The sequence below is a fragment of the Lithobates pipiens genome, unplaced genomic scaffold, assembly GCF_037356315.1.
Source record: "Lithobates pipiens isolate NorthernLeopardFrog02 unplaced genomic scaffold, aLitPip1_a1.2 Scaffold_13, whole genome shotgun sequence".
Classification (NCBI taxonomy): domain Eukaryota; kingdom Metazoa; phylum Chordata; class Amphibia; order Anura; family Ranidae; genus Lithobates; species Lithobates pipiens.
The window spans coordinates 259,161,511-259,176,926 of NW_027507718.1; the positions used below are offsets into that span (position 1 = coordinate 259,161,511).

General features: G+C 40.8%; 1 protein-coding gene across 1 annotated transcript in view; it reads left to right on the forward strand.

Moving 5' to 3' along the window:
• The window catches only part of GRID2 (glutamate ionotropic receptor delta type subunit 2), a 1,483,303-nt gene that overhangs the window by 1,066,280 nt on the left and 401,607 nt on the right, over window positions 1-15,416 (forward strand). Inside the window, exon 9 of the mRNA XM_077476559.1 lies at window positions 7,922-8,023. Within this exon, the coding sequence (XP_077332685.1) occupies window positions 7,922-8,023 (102 nt within the window). The remainder of the gene's footprint in view (window positions 1-7,921; window positions 8,024-15,416) is intronic.

A 15,416-nucleotide genomic window follows, 5' to 3' on the forward strand; every position in this document is an offset into this window, starting at 1 on the left:
ATTTTTATTTGAAGGACTGTTTTCACTGCATATTTTTCTCTGTGGTTATTTATTTATGATTATTCGATATGATATAGTGCAACACTTTTTGCGAATACATGTACAAGTGCGTTAGTTTAGTTATCCATATTCTCCACAAAACCACTGTCCTGTGATATGCACATTTTAATACAGCATCCCTTATCTGATTAAAAACAAAATAATGCAGGACCCCTTTTTGAGAGCCTGCTTATGCCCTATCAAATACCCAATCACATTGAAGGACCAATAGTTAAGCTTAAAATGTGGGATGGGTTGGGGTCAGGCTCCTGGGAAGCTAGGCTAATGGTTTCTTACTAAAACACTCTGGGATTTTCAGCATCCGGAGTACCAAACTGGATAACTGTCCTTGCATGCAAACACCATGTGCCAGTGGTGGTTTAGGTCAGGTCTTCAAGTGCTTATTCACCTAAAACAGGATTTAGTACCTAAAAAACTGTTCTTGGACTTACAGCAGTTTAAGTAGATTATTTCAGTCTAGTATTATACAGATTAACATTAGAACCTAATACCGTATTCACCTTGGGCTCAGTCGTGACGAATAATTATCTGCAGTATCTGGGCAAAGAACAGTGGTAAAAATGCTAACTTTGCAGCTTCCAGCCAATGTTTTTAAGATTTAAATGAAAAGCGCCAAAACCACTGGACTTTTTATTCTTATTATTTGACAATAGCTACAGTTTAAAAAGTAAAATCAATATCTGTGGTGTCACTTATACCGTATATCTTACTTGCAATGACCTTGTTTTATTTTAAAAACAAAGCTCAATCCCTAATGTGCATGCTTGCTTTATTTCATTGCAATATGGTAGATATTACAGTATGTATACATAGAGGCATCATTATTATCTCACTTAAGCTGCAGCTTGAAGTTTTCTAATATGGAATACACGATTGAAATCGCTAACATTTTTAATCTAATAAAATATAGACAGAATATAATTATGTTAAATGGTGGGCTTACACTGCACTTTCCTCAGTCACACAAACTGCATTTTATCGTAAGGTATCAATAGCTAATATATAGCACACAATGTAGTGCTATATAAAACACCAACCACTGTGCATGGCATAAACTGTAGAACTGCATATAGCATGATACTAAAAGCACACTACACTAACCTGTCTTTCTTTTCAACCATAGTCAGCTGTCTCTCACTTACACTATAGCTGCCAACACACTGACAAAGGGCTGCTGGGAAAGAAGCCTTTTATATTGTGTGGGCTACAAGTTTATTGTGAACCAACATTGGTTAGGTGCAAGACTTTGGTCCCTAGTGGTCATGTACCCTGGCATCTCAGACAGACATAGAAGGGAATGCAGCTACCTCTGATATATGATGATATAGAAAATCTCTAGTTCTTCAACTTCTGAATGCATTTAAATGCCCCATTCCACATTCATGGAAAACCAATAGGGCTCCCATAGTGGAAGGGTTTACTAAGATCTAAGACGTAATGGAAATGGAAAAACAGACATATCAACATCAGGACCAGTATGATACTTTAGATAACATTTGAGCAATTTGGTGATACTTCAAATCAACAGAAAAATCTGGGAAATCTGTACCTCAAGAATGACTTCACAATCTGATTCACGTGTAGCTGAAAGAAAGAAACCATATGGGACAGGGAAAAATAGTGGATAGCCTATGTTTGTTTGCATAACAGTTTTTTAGGTGTAAAAGGAGAAGGATTTTGGGGCAGGTAATAAGGGATGGTTTTGGAGAGAAACTTGTTAGGAGAGAAACGTGTTACATGCAGTAACTATTTATCTAGCACATGTTTGAATTGCCTATGGTGTGTATGGACTGTGTAGGGATGTTGTGCATGGACTCTTGGCATATGATTATTCTAGATCTTACAATGTATAAAGTATAGTAACTTGTCTAAATATCCATGAAATTTAAATATTCTCACTGTCTTTTCATCTGCATTATTATAGAAATACTGTAAAAATTTGAATAAAATATTTATCTGTAGTTGGGCTTTTGATTAAATGTGGCCTGGGACAATAACATGTATGTATAACCATGGTCTTTTTTTTACGGATAGAGAAGAGAATGGTTAGATCCGCTTGTTAAGTTTTTTTTTATTGCTGTCTTTGTCCCCTATAGTTGAATTAAACATTTAACCCTATTTCTACTGATGACCATTGGCATCATAAATTGATGATAATTCCAGAATTGTTGTCAACAGAGAAAAATTATGCTCACTTTTTTTCTCTTCCTGTGGTGTTTCTATGACAGGAAGAAATGGGGAATCTGGGGGCTTGGTCTGGACATGACCGAGTAGAGACATGGGCTTGTGGAGATCCTGACCGTCTCCTATTTAACCCAGCTTATCTAGCTCCATTCACTATTAAGCATAACATGAAGAACACAAAACCGACTCCATTTGCTCCATCCCCAGGTGAAATCCAGCAGTTCTTCCAGCTCTCCCAATTGGGCTCCCTGGGGTTTAAGATCGCAGAAGCACATGCCTTGCACTCCACAGGCCTTGACCCTCTAACCTATCCTGCCTCACCTTCAGGGTCCTTAAGCCCAGAGATCTACCCTAACATCCTACAAGCTATCCTGTCATGAACCTGACCCTAAATTACAGAGCAGAAGCTGAAATATATCCTTCAGTCTCTGTCGAATAAAGCTGACATTGAGGCCTTGATAGGGTGCATGGAAGCTACAAATAGAAAGGAACTCCACACCATTAGAAAAGATGTTCAAACCCTCACCACCAGACTCACAGTGGGGGAGACTTCTCTATCTATGATAGACCAGAGAGTAACTGCTCTGGAGGCATTCCAAAGCTCCCATACAGAGGCACCGGTGTGCCTACAGCTCATCTGGAGGAGATGGAGGCAGATCTAGCTGACATGGTCACAGACATCGTCAAGAGAGTGGCGGGCGAGCAACTACTGGAATGTGTGGAATTAATTAATTTTTATTTTGAAATATCTTCATTGACTCTTGTTTTTTTCACATTTTTATACATTATTCATTTTTTGTGGTATTATTTGCGCAGGACTCTTTTTTAATTATTCAAGTGATAGTTTGTGTTTACTATTTTGTCCCGCTGCATTTTCTGTTTTATTTAGTAGCACTTGCACTTTTGTTATTCCACAGATTGTTACATTATACTTTGTTATGCACGTAGATCTATTTCACGTCTAGCACATAGTGGCGCGAGGGTCCATTTTACACATTTTACACAGTGGGGGAGACTTCTCTATCTATGATAGACCAGAGAGTAACTGCTCTGGAGGCATTCCAAAGCTCCCATACAGAGGCACCGGTGTGCCTACAGCTCATCTGGAGGAGATGGAGGCAGATCTAGCTGACATGGTCACAGACATCGTCAAGAGAGTGGCGGGCGAGCAACTACTGGAATGTGTGGAATTAGGCCAGATTCATAGAGCCCTGGGCCCCCGGTCGAATGATTCCGCCAGACCTCGAGATGTGATATGCTGCTTGCATCACTATATGCACAAGGATATTATAGTCTGGGAAGCAGGAGACCTGGAGTTTGATGGCGCATTGGTCAAAATTCTGTCAGAACTCTCCAGGGCAACACTGCAGTACCAAGCCCTCCTGAAGCCGCTACTAGATCTAGCCAGGAGGCTAGATGTCACCTACCACTGGGGCTTTCCTTTATCGACCACCTTCTGAAAGGACCAGCGTTCCTTAGCTCTTCACTCACCGGAGTCCCTCCCAGCCCTCTGTACCTTCCTGGCTTAAGAGCCGATTGTGGCCCCAGACTGGCTGGCTTTCATCCCACGACCCCACGGCCGCTTGGGCCTTGCTGCACCCAGCAGGAAATTCCAACCCAGCCCACAAAGGAATCACCACCACTCACGAGCACCATTCCCGGAGGAGACACGTGAGTCGCAAGTAGCCCTGTGCTGTACAAAAGCTGTCTTACACTAATGTACACTTTGTTTTACCTACCAGTTATACATAGTGCACTGTGTATATTTTATCTTCTTTTTCTATGGACAAACGTTGCTCTTCCCCAGCACATAGCCAGCCTCCTTGCAGCTTCGCTATGACATATTTATTATGGTTCCACCATGTCACTATGTGATAGACCCTATCATCTGCACCCCGCCCATGGAGGGTGCCACCATGATAGTGAAATTCCTGCACTTGGCATGGAGACTTCTACCTCCTGTGCACTACAGATGCAGAAATGTACTTCCCCCATGCACCTGCAAGCAACCTGGAAGGTCTTTGTGCCTCAGTATTTTTTCTGGAGCTCCCCCAGCACTTAGACTGGACATGTGTAGTCTTAGCTTCTTTATCAGGGCTCAGATACTGGGTCTGTGGCTTTGAGTGCAACCGACACAACATTGTCCTGTGTGATATTATATTATTTTGTTGCATATTCAATGATGTAATGCTGTATGGGGGGTATGTTGATGAGATGGTTGTAGGGGTGGTGCCCTTTCCCCCCTTTCGGGGTTATCTCCCGAGGAGGGGGGTAAAGAGGAGGGCTTGCACATGCGCTATCACAGGGGGGTCATGGGAGGCTGACAGGGGCTATGGACACCTTGCCCGCTTGGCTGGAGCTTCACCCCCTCAAGATGTTGCTGGGAACCCTCACTCTTTGCTAAGCCAGTGGGACTCCTGGGGGTGGGGCATGGTGGAGCCGTGAGTTCAACAGTGAGGGTGCAGTTCAGACAATATTGTTGCCTAGAATTTCTCAGTTAGCTACTGGGCTATATGCCACTCTAATGTTATTATGCGTAGCTTGGGGGGGGGCCTTTATACACCTCGGGCGCCATTGGCAGCCCTAGAGTCAGAGAATCCAGATAAATTTATGTTTGAGTATTATGCCCCTCTGCGTAGTTAGCTGCATAACATGCCACAAAGGACCTCCTACCCATCTGTGGGGAATAGGTAGACTCTATCAGTTGGTGTGCAGTCCTCATGGGCCATTTGAGGAACCCTCCTTGGCACAATGGGACTCTATGATGCTCTGTTTATCTCTTATTTGCTTTTCTTCTTTTTTTTTTTCTGTGTTGTTCATGTTATCATTTTTTTCACCATGCTTCTAATTGTACCCAGGATTGTGTCCTCTCTTCTTTATCACTTGTAGATTTAGTTGCTTCAGGATTTTCCATCCTGAACTTGTTTATCTTTCTCAACCCCCCCCCCCCCCATATCCCCACTTTTTCCTTTTCCTCCACCTATCTTCTCTTTTAGTTTTGTTTGTCTCCCCTCTTTCTTCCTCCCCCTACCTTCTCCCCACCCATCCCCCTCTCCCTCCTATGACATGGCGATGGAATCTATAAAAGTGATGTCATTAAATGCAAAAGATCTTAATATACCTGAGAAAAGACTGAGAAAATAATTGCTTTTAAATGACTTAATGAGTTCTCATGCTGATGTTGCTTTCATCCAAGAGACTCACTTTAAAAATGCAAAACTCCCAATTCTCAAAAACAAGTACTTCCCCCTGACATATCATTCCACTTACCCCACAGTCAAGACTAAAGAGGTTTACATACTGCTGTCCAGTAAACTGCCATGGCAATGCCAAGCTGTCATTAAAGATCCCAATGGACGCTTTGTGATCCTTAAGGGACTTGTAGGTGAAGTGCAAATTACATTGGCAATGCTATATGCCCCCAATGACCACCGGGATACCTTTCTCAAACATACCCTAAAGAAACTCCTGAAGTTCACGGAGGGCCAGTTGATACTGGTCATATAATGGCATCCCAGAACGAGAGCCGCACCGCCCCACCGTCATTTGATGGTGGGCGAGCGGCAAGCAGTTATACGATCCAACTTCCATTTCAAATGAACAGACTCTACCTTAAAGTATTTAGGCACATACATTCTGTCTGACATTTCACATACATACAATCTCAACTTCCCATCTCTATTAGTTAAAACCAGTATTCTTCTAGAGAACTGGCATAAATGATTACACTCCTGGTTTGGCAGAGGCAACCTCATAAAAATGTGCATTCTCCCGAAGTACCTTTGTCTGTTCCAGTTTTTGCCAATACAGATACCACTTTCTTTTTTTAGCGAGTACAGGCCCTCTTCACCCGCTTTGTTTGGGCTCACAAAAAACCCACCTTCTTCGGACCCAAATGTCTCTACCAAAACAAAATGGGGGGCTGACATTGCCAGACATCTGGAAATATCATCAGGCTATCCATCTGGGCCATATGCATGATTGGCGGAGCCATGCGATATTCAAACTTTGGGTACAAATAGAACAAACTCAATCAAATCAAATCAAACTCAATCAAAATACCTTGGCTTCTTTGCCACAAAAGATGAAATCTCACCCACTGATAAGGACCACATTAAGGCAAAGCTCCCACATTGCCCTGCAAGCCTCTCTCACAATGAAAAAATCACCACTATTTCTGATATTTGGGCAGCCAAAATTTTCCCCAGGCCTTCAACCTGCTGAATTCATATGCTTGCATGACTCAGGATATGACCATGTCTCTATGTTTGTTACTGCGGGGCGGTGGCCCTCCATCCCGGCATTAACCAACATGGCGTGCCCCAACCAACTTTCATTTTGGAAAGTGGCGCACAAAAAATCTATTGTATGGCACTTGCTAAAGTCCTGTATACCTCTTAACTGGAAACAGCAATGCCCGCTGACCACTGCAAGTTGGCTACGGAAAGTGGAGAGTATAAACAGGGTGGGGGATTTGGTACTTACTGTGCAACATAACTGTGAGAAATACACAAAGACCTGGAGCCTTTGGAACATTTTCACTCCAATGAGAGGAAACCCCTCCTTGTTCATAGATAACTTATGAGCTGCCGCTACGGTACTGAAGCCATAATTTTTTGCTTACCTGCTTCCCTTCCCTGCATCTTCCCTCTCCCCCTCCCTCCCCATTCTGTCCCTTCTGTTTATTTCTGTCTATATTTTATTCCCTGTTACTACTTAAGAAAAAAGTCAAAAAGAGAGTGGGCAGACCCTGTTACCCGTTGGCACATGCACGATAGTCATGTTACGCTAGTTACCACTGAGAAAGCTAATCACAATCTTTGTCTTGTTTTGCACCAATTAGTAATATGATAATGCAATGTGTTCATTGATTTATTACAAATTGAACTACATGTTTACAATCTCAACTATCTTCAGATTATTGTTGTAATACTGGGGTCTCGCCCTTTATTGGTGTTCAATAAAAATTATATTTGAAAAAAAAAGAAATGAGGAATATCCCCAATGGAGGCAGACAACAACAACAAAAAATAGATTTTTTGCTCTTCCCTACTCATGAAAAATGAAAGAAAAAGCTTTTGGCTATACATACTTTATTATTAACACTAAATAAAATAAATGCTTTAGCCAGAACTTGTGTGCATTGGTGGCAAAAGGTACATATATGTTTAAAAAAGTAATGACCATGTTTATTCTTTGCTAAATAATAAAAAAAACTCCTGCACTAAGTCTGAAGAAACAGAATGCTTTTGAAAGCAATAATGATATAGTTCCAATAAATAACTTATTTTATAGAGCATTTGTGAGAGAATGGGTAGTGTTGAATGTAGTGGCTGCTACAAATAGCTCTTCATGTACACAATCAAGAAGCTTGTTCAGAACAAAAGCAGTCAGATAATACAGATGAATCACACAACAGTGAGGAGGCTACCCGAAATCCTTTTAAATCTATATTACAGAGAATATTTATTTAATTTTGTAATCTATTTAATATTTAAAGGTGTGCTGTTCACTGAAGTTTTATTACATTTGATACAATTTCATATGAATGTTTCCTTTCACGAACACTTTGTGTGTCAGTGTATAATATTTTATTAATGTGATTTTCCTCTACTAGCAAATCAATTAGCTTTGATTCTGCTTTGATTCTGACAACTGTGTTTGCATTATCTTTCAGCTTGGCTCATGGAATCCTGTAACTGGGCTGAATGGATCTCTAACAGACAGAAAGCTAGAAAACAACATGCGAGGGGTAGTGCTCCGTGTGGCCACTGTGCTGGTAAGTCTCTTTTGTTATACAAGCTGAACTCCAGGCAGATATAAAAGGCACACAATATTGCAACTCTATATTATTTGATCAACATTTTTTTCAATGCAACGAGTGTAAGAACCTCAATTTGACTTGGCATACGCTTCTTGCAATTCCCTATTCATCAGCACTCAGGCTAAAAGGTAAAGAAGGACTGGGAGCCAAGCAGGTATGCTGCATTCAAATGTGACAAGGAAGATGCTGATAGGAGAAGAGAGTGAAGTAAGCAGAGGGATAACCTCTTCAGTCTGCTGCTACTTTTTTCCCTATTCAGTCATAAGGTTGGGGTTGGATAGATGACATTAGTACATTGGTTTAAGCCAGGTAGGTACACATGGGCTGAATGTCAGAAAACATTTGCCGGTTCAAAAATAGACAGCAGGCATTTGGCCCATGTGTATGTCGGTCTGTCTAAGGCCACGTACACACGGGCGGATTGTCTGCCCAACTAAGTTCGTCAGACAATCCGACAGACAGTCCGTCCAACTTTTGAATGAACGGACTTGACCACACACGATGAACAGACAGTCCGCTGAAAGCTTGCGCGATGACGTGTACAGCACGTACGACGGGACTAGAAATACGACGTCCAATACACTGCAATGCAACCTTCGGCGTGTAAATCCTTTCTGAGCATGCGCCATACTTAGTCCATCCAACTTGCCTACACACGAGCGGACTGTCCGCTGAAACCAAGTTTGGACGGACAAAATTACGGAAATTCCGAAAGACTTAGTCCGCCAGACTGTCCGCTGAAAAAGTCCGCTGAAGCCCACACACGAGCGGATTAAGTTGGACAGACAGTCCGCCCGTGTGTACGCGGCCTGACAGAAGCCGGCTTCTGTCAGACGTGCATCCCCGAAAACCAGAAGCCAACCAACTTCCGATCAGTGCTCTCAGCCAATGACAGAGAACACTGATCAGAGTGTTCTGGTTGGGGGGGGGGCATCCCTCTGTCAGAACACAACAGCTCAGTGGGGGTGATCGCTGTACTAGCTTTGCATAGTACATTTTTTTTAAAACCATATACTGTGTCTAAGTGGTGCTATCCAGCTATGCTGTTTGAAGAAGTTACAGTAGGTGACCGCGATATTGTGTCAATCGGCGAGATTGACACCCTGTGAGCCCAGTTGTGGGAGCCAGCGTCGAGCTGGCTCGCATCGTTAAAGGAAAAATTTGTTTTTTTCCTTTCCTAATGAGCAACAAGCATGCTGACATTGAAGCCGTGTTCCCACTGGTGCGGGAATCCAACTTTTCCTGTCCGGCCAGGCCGCGTGCCCGGATAAGGGTCTGGTATGGATTTTGGGGGACCCCACGCAATTTTTTCAGCATAGGGGCTTCCCTTAAAATCCATTCTAGACCTAAGGGCCTGGTATGCCTCTGGAGGGGAACCCATGCCGGCTTTATTAAAGAGGCAACATTGTCATGTGAAAAATTTGACATTTTCCTATTGCAGCCAGCGCGAGATGTACAGTAGATGCCGCTGATATTGTGTTTCAAGCGGGACAGTATCGCGCTGGTTCCCGGCGACAGGCTTCTCTAACCAGCGCGATACCGTTGTGCTGGCTGCAATAGGAAAATGTTATTTTCCTATAGCAGCCAGAGCGAGGCGATAATGTCGCCTCACTTATGAAGCCTGCATGCCTTCTCGGGGCATACCAGGCCCTTAGGTCCGGCAGGGATTTTAAGGGGAATCCCCTTCGCCGAAAAAAACGGTGTGGGGTCCCCCCCAAAATCCATGCCAGACCCCTATCTGAGAACGCAGCCCGGCCGGTCAGGAAAGGGGGTGGGGACGAGCGAGCGCCCCCCCTGAGCCATACCAGGCCGCGTGCCCTCAACATGGGGGATGCCCCCCCCCCCCAAAGCACCTTGTCCACATGTTGATGAGGACAAGGGCCTCTTCCCGACAACCCTGGCCGTTGGTTGTCCGGGTCTGCGGGCGGGGGCTTATCGGAATCTGGGAGCCCCCTTTAATAAGGGGGCCCCCGGATCCTGCCCCCCCCCACCCTTTGTGAATGAGTATGGGGTACAATGTACCCCTACCCATTCACCTGTAAAAAAAATGTACAAAAAAACACACACACAAGGGTTAAAATAGTTTATTGCACAGCTCCGGGGGTCTTCCGTCTTCAGGGGTCTTCTCGCCGGACTCCGGCGACAGAAGACCGGGCCACTGCTAGTAAAAGAGCTGGAAGAAGAAGCGGTGGCCCGGCAAGAAGAACCGAAGAGGGGGACAAGACCCCCCAAAGTCGGAAGAAGAGGGCGGCGGCGAAGAATGCCAGGCTCCTCCGCTAGCAAAAGAGCTAGCAGAAGATAGTGGAGGAATCCGGCGAGAAGACCCCCGAAGACGGAAGACCCCCGGAGCTGTGCAATAAACTATTTTAACCCTTGTGTATGTTTTTTTGTACATTTTTTTCACAGGTGAATGGGTAGGGGTACATTGTACCCCATACTCATTCACATAGGGTGGGGGGCCGGGATCCGTGGGCCCCCTTATTAAAGGGGGCTCCCGGATTCCGATAAGCCCCCCGCCCGCAGACCCCGACAACCAACGGCCAGGGTTGTTGGGAAGAGGTCCTTGTCCTCATCAACATGGGGACAAGGTGCTTTGGGGTGGGGGGGCCGCGCGGTCCCCCCTTCCCCAAGGCACACCCCATGTTGAGGGCATACGGCCTGGTACGGCTCAGGAGGGGGGGGGTGCTCGCTCGCCCCACCCCCTTTCCTGACCGGCTGGGCTGCGTGCTCAGATAGGGGTCTGGTATGGATTTTGGGGGGGACCCCACGCCGTTTTTTTCAGCGACACAATATGGCGGTCGCCTACTGTACAGTGCCCTGTTGCCGAGAACCAACGTGATGGGATCACGCTGGAAACACATTCTCCTGGTCAGGTACTGTATGCAAATCTCAGGTGTGGATGGACATAAACAGACATTCTTTGGGAGGTAAACAGGTTGCATATTTATGTATTTTATTTGTATATGCTACTGTTTATCAGAAGTGGTTAAATGCCGAATAAACATTACATGCAAATGGCAAGAAACCAAAGCTTTGGCACAACATTAAGGCCAATTACTAAAGGAGTTGCGAATGGCCATTCCAATAAATGATATGCATATTTACTTCATTTATGCAATCATGTGCATATAAAATAAGTAAAGAAGAATTTGCTTTTCACATTTTATATTTATACAATTTATCAAATGAACATTCTCAATTGTTTTAATAACTTAACCAGATAGTATTGTTAATGCAACCATCCTTACTTAACAGAAGAGCTCACAATATATTCTATCTGTAAATTACCAATCCAATAACTTTGTGGGTAAATACAACTATTATGTGTGATATATAATACATTCTAAAGGAATTATTTTATCCTAGTTTTTTAATATTTTATCTTAGATAAATAATAAATTACTGCATGCTCCTTTATTTTTTCTATAATGCTGCTACTTCTTGTGAGGGTTAAAAATACCTAAAATTAGAAAAGTTGTTCATTATCACACAATTGCAAAACAGCTTTTCAAGATTATGTCAAAATGACCTTGGTCATATAAAATTTACATCTCATATATTATTTTCAGTCTGAAGATATCTGCCAATGGTTGATCAGGCATCATAACCATAACAATGTGTAAATAATGAGGCCCAAATCCATGTATCATTATAGGACAGTTTTATATTTATGGCTATTGGAATGGTTATCCAAGTTAACCTTATTGTTCTCATTTATCTGTGTTCTCACCAAACCTAATCAAGCAAAGACAATACAATCAGGTTTATTTAAGGAAATAGAGAATTCAGACTATGAAAAGTTTATCTGAATGTTCACTATACATGTTCATTTAGCTATGTGAGCAAGGTGATGATGTGTTTTATGTACAAGCAAAATCAAATTGTTTTTATATCTTTTGTACATGGTTGGGTATTCAAAATATATGTCTTATCCAATAAGCTAAATTAATTAAAATGAACTTTGTAAAACAAACATTCACTATCAGCCTCTTCTCCTTTATAAATCAACTCCGCTGATTATAAAAGATCTACACATAATATATATATATATATTAAGATGCCAATGAGAGGAAAAAGTGTTACAAATTTTAAAATTATTGATACAAATGGAGCTGGCCATGTATGGACAGTTTGGCAGTCTGGCTTGCATAAGGACCAGCTTCTGTAAAGAGTTATCATTATCATTTTATTTATTATCCTATTAATAATGTACTATTGCTGCTTCTACTATGACAAATGAGGATTGATTTATTAAAACTGTATAACCAATCAGGTTACACTTTCCATTTTATGTAAAAGTATTATATAATATAATAAGAATGTATATAATATAAAATAGTTTCTCCATGTCAATGAATCAGCCACATAGTGGTAGCAGAAGTATACTTCTAAATGTTGTTTATCAAGGGCAAGTAAAAAAACATCATGGTAATGGCCCAAGTATAGGAAATAGGAAAGTCATCTGTAATACTACTGACATACAAACTGATAAGAACTCACTCCTAACTCTTCGCTAGTAAATTTGACTTCTCAACTTAAAAAACGAAGACACCAGAAAAATATAACTGTATTGCAAAATGTAAAATGCTTGCATGCTTTGTAACTGAATCAGATAATCCAGCTACACAAATTGTTTTGGTGAAAAAATACACACGATTTTACAGAAACATGTGACAATGTGGTCATTAAAAGGATATTTTGCCCGTTTTCAATTATTTATTTTCCCTGGCCACTCTGGATGTGATTATTGAAAAAGAGAAAGTGTTTTATTATATCCAAATAAATAGAGAAATAGATAGATCATTAGATACATGGATATTAGATATGTTCTGTTTAGTTGTGCATTTTAAAGCAGTTATATGGCTTTGTAGAGTGCGTGTAAAAGAATTTATTTGAATTCATGTAGTTATTTTGCTATAGGGATTCCAAGAGAGGAGATGAAAACATGTTGTGATTTACACTTGCAGCTCAGCCTGTAAAAACTATTTGTTAGATAAATTTCAGAATGACATGATTGCCTACCATTCCAAAACATGTTTATCACAGCTCATACCTCGACTTCAGCTCCTAGTTTATTTTTCTTATTTCCTTACACAATTACTTCTCCTTTCACTTACTTCCCACACACATTAATAGGTTATTGACTGTGTGTGGATGAAAAGGATTTTAAAAAGTCACTTCTTAATGAAGACTGCTGAGCCCAGTCAATGCAGTGGAATCAAGCCTTCTTTTGCCGATATTAGATCAATGTGGCATTTTCCATTAAATAAAGGTTTTATCAATATGGCTCCATTTCAGAGAGGACAAAAAGCAAATTAGTTTGTTCTATACACATTGATAATACTAATTTATGCCTTTTTAAATTCATCTAAGAAAGAAGAGACAGACCTTGGAAATGTACTGTTGTCTAGATGCCTTGGTTACATTACTTTGCTGTCTGTCACTCTGTAAATGACTCCAACTTGGCATAATTTACTTTTTGCTCCATATAACAATTTTTGCCACTTCAAACACTTGATTTAGATGTTAATGTGAAAAAAGTGCATAATTACAATATTGCTTAAACGGTTTTGTTTTCCACTTATTCCGTGTAGAGGAAAGCTAACTGAAGATGTAATTTGTCTTGAGTAATGTAGCTCAATGCTATTAAAAAAAATCTATTTTGTATTTTCTTTGATCGTCTATAATTTTTGTAGTGGGTTTGAGTAGTAGCTGTAGTCATACCTAGGACATGTTGTCCACTGTTCTCTTTATTTATTAGCCAGAGAAGGTTCTTCTATACGCCTTTATTTTTTTTATTTCACAGATAAGCCCCACCAACTTTAATTTCAATGTCCAAGATTTAATCAGGGGCCAGTTAGAACACTTTAACTGGGCAGGGCAATTGCAGTTAGTGAAGCTAAGCCATGAAGTCAGAGGAGGACAGTTACAAAGTAAAGTACAAAGTACAAACTTAATCAAAAGATGGTAACACATAAGATGTTTTTGTTGTGTGCTCTAAGCCAGGATTTATTTTAATAGTTTAAGATTTGGATTGGGTTAAATTGTATTAAAGATTATTTTCATTCATTCATTTATTCTTCTTTATGACAGCACTAAAAGTTGTGATCATGCTTAGTCTTCTTTATTCCAGAGCCTTTATGTGCACTGCTAGGTATTTCCCTTGTGTATTAGCATTCAGTTGTTATAATTCACTACAGGGGGGTAGGTTGAATGTGAAATATAGAATTTGAAAATACTAGGAAAGGTAGGTCATTTATGCTAATGTTCTGTTGTGCTTAAAGTGGAACTTTACCCATAACAACTTTAAAAAAAAATAATGTTCTTTAACGAGGAACATACATTCCACAATAATAATTATGCTACCAAAATAAGTGTGTGCTATAAATTTCCTTCAGCATTGTCCCTGTTTCTTCTTGCTGGAGGCTGCCATTTTGCTGAAGCCCAAAGCCCCTGAACGGAAGTAAATCATAAAGCAGAACTAAACCCATTGATTTAACAGCTTCAAAAAGGTTACATTCTTGGAATGCCAGGATTGCTTACTGTCATATTTGCTTGTTTCCTCAACCAAGCTGTCAAACCTTCAAATGGTTGGTATCAAAACTGATCACATGTGCAGCACCATGACAGTTGTGGATCAAACAGAAGCAGCTTCCATGGCTGTAATAAACAAGATAGTTTAATTCCACTTTAAGGCTGTCAGCAGATTGGCCTCTACAAACTCAGCAGTGCCTACAAATGCCTTAATTGGAGCGCAACTGAGCATGTACAGAGCAGGGTGAAACAGTGTATTGCTGGATTTAAAACAAAAATACACTAATGTTTTATATAGCTATACATGCAAAAGGGGGCAGCAGGATCTAGCAAGACTTAATTTTCTGACTAAAGTTACACATAAGACATAAGACATGCTAAAACTAGCTAACATTGTTTGTATCCTTTTCCCTAACAGCATTATGTCTACTGCAAATTAGAAAGAAAGAAAGTAATGAGTGAAATGCTTTTTGTTTTTAAGAGGAACTCTATATTTTTAATTGTTAAAATTGAACTAAACCCATGAACTTACCAGGTTCCCAAAACAGTAACATTCAAGGCATGTTATGAATTAAGTAAATTTAAAAAAGACCGTGCGGAAAAATTGCTTAATATGTGCAAAACATGTAAAAAATTATTATGGAACCTTCACATTTAAATAAAGTGGCAAAGTCACCTGGAAAAAAATAAATAAAGTAAAATGAATGATTAATTTAAATGTCTGCAAAAATACCCAAAGATATATACTGTTTGTCTACTGCAATAACAAATGCTCAATGGATATTCAATCATAAATTAAGTGAAAAATACAAAG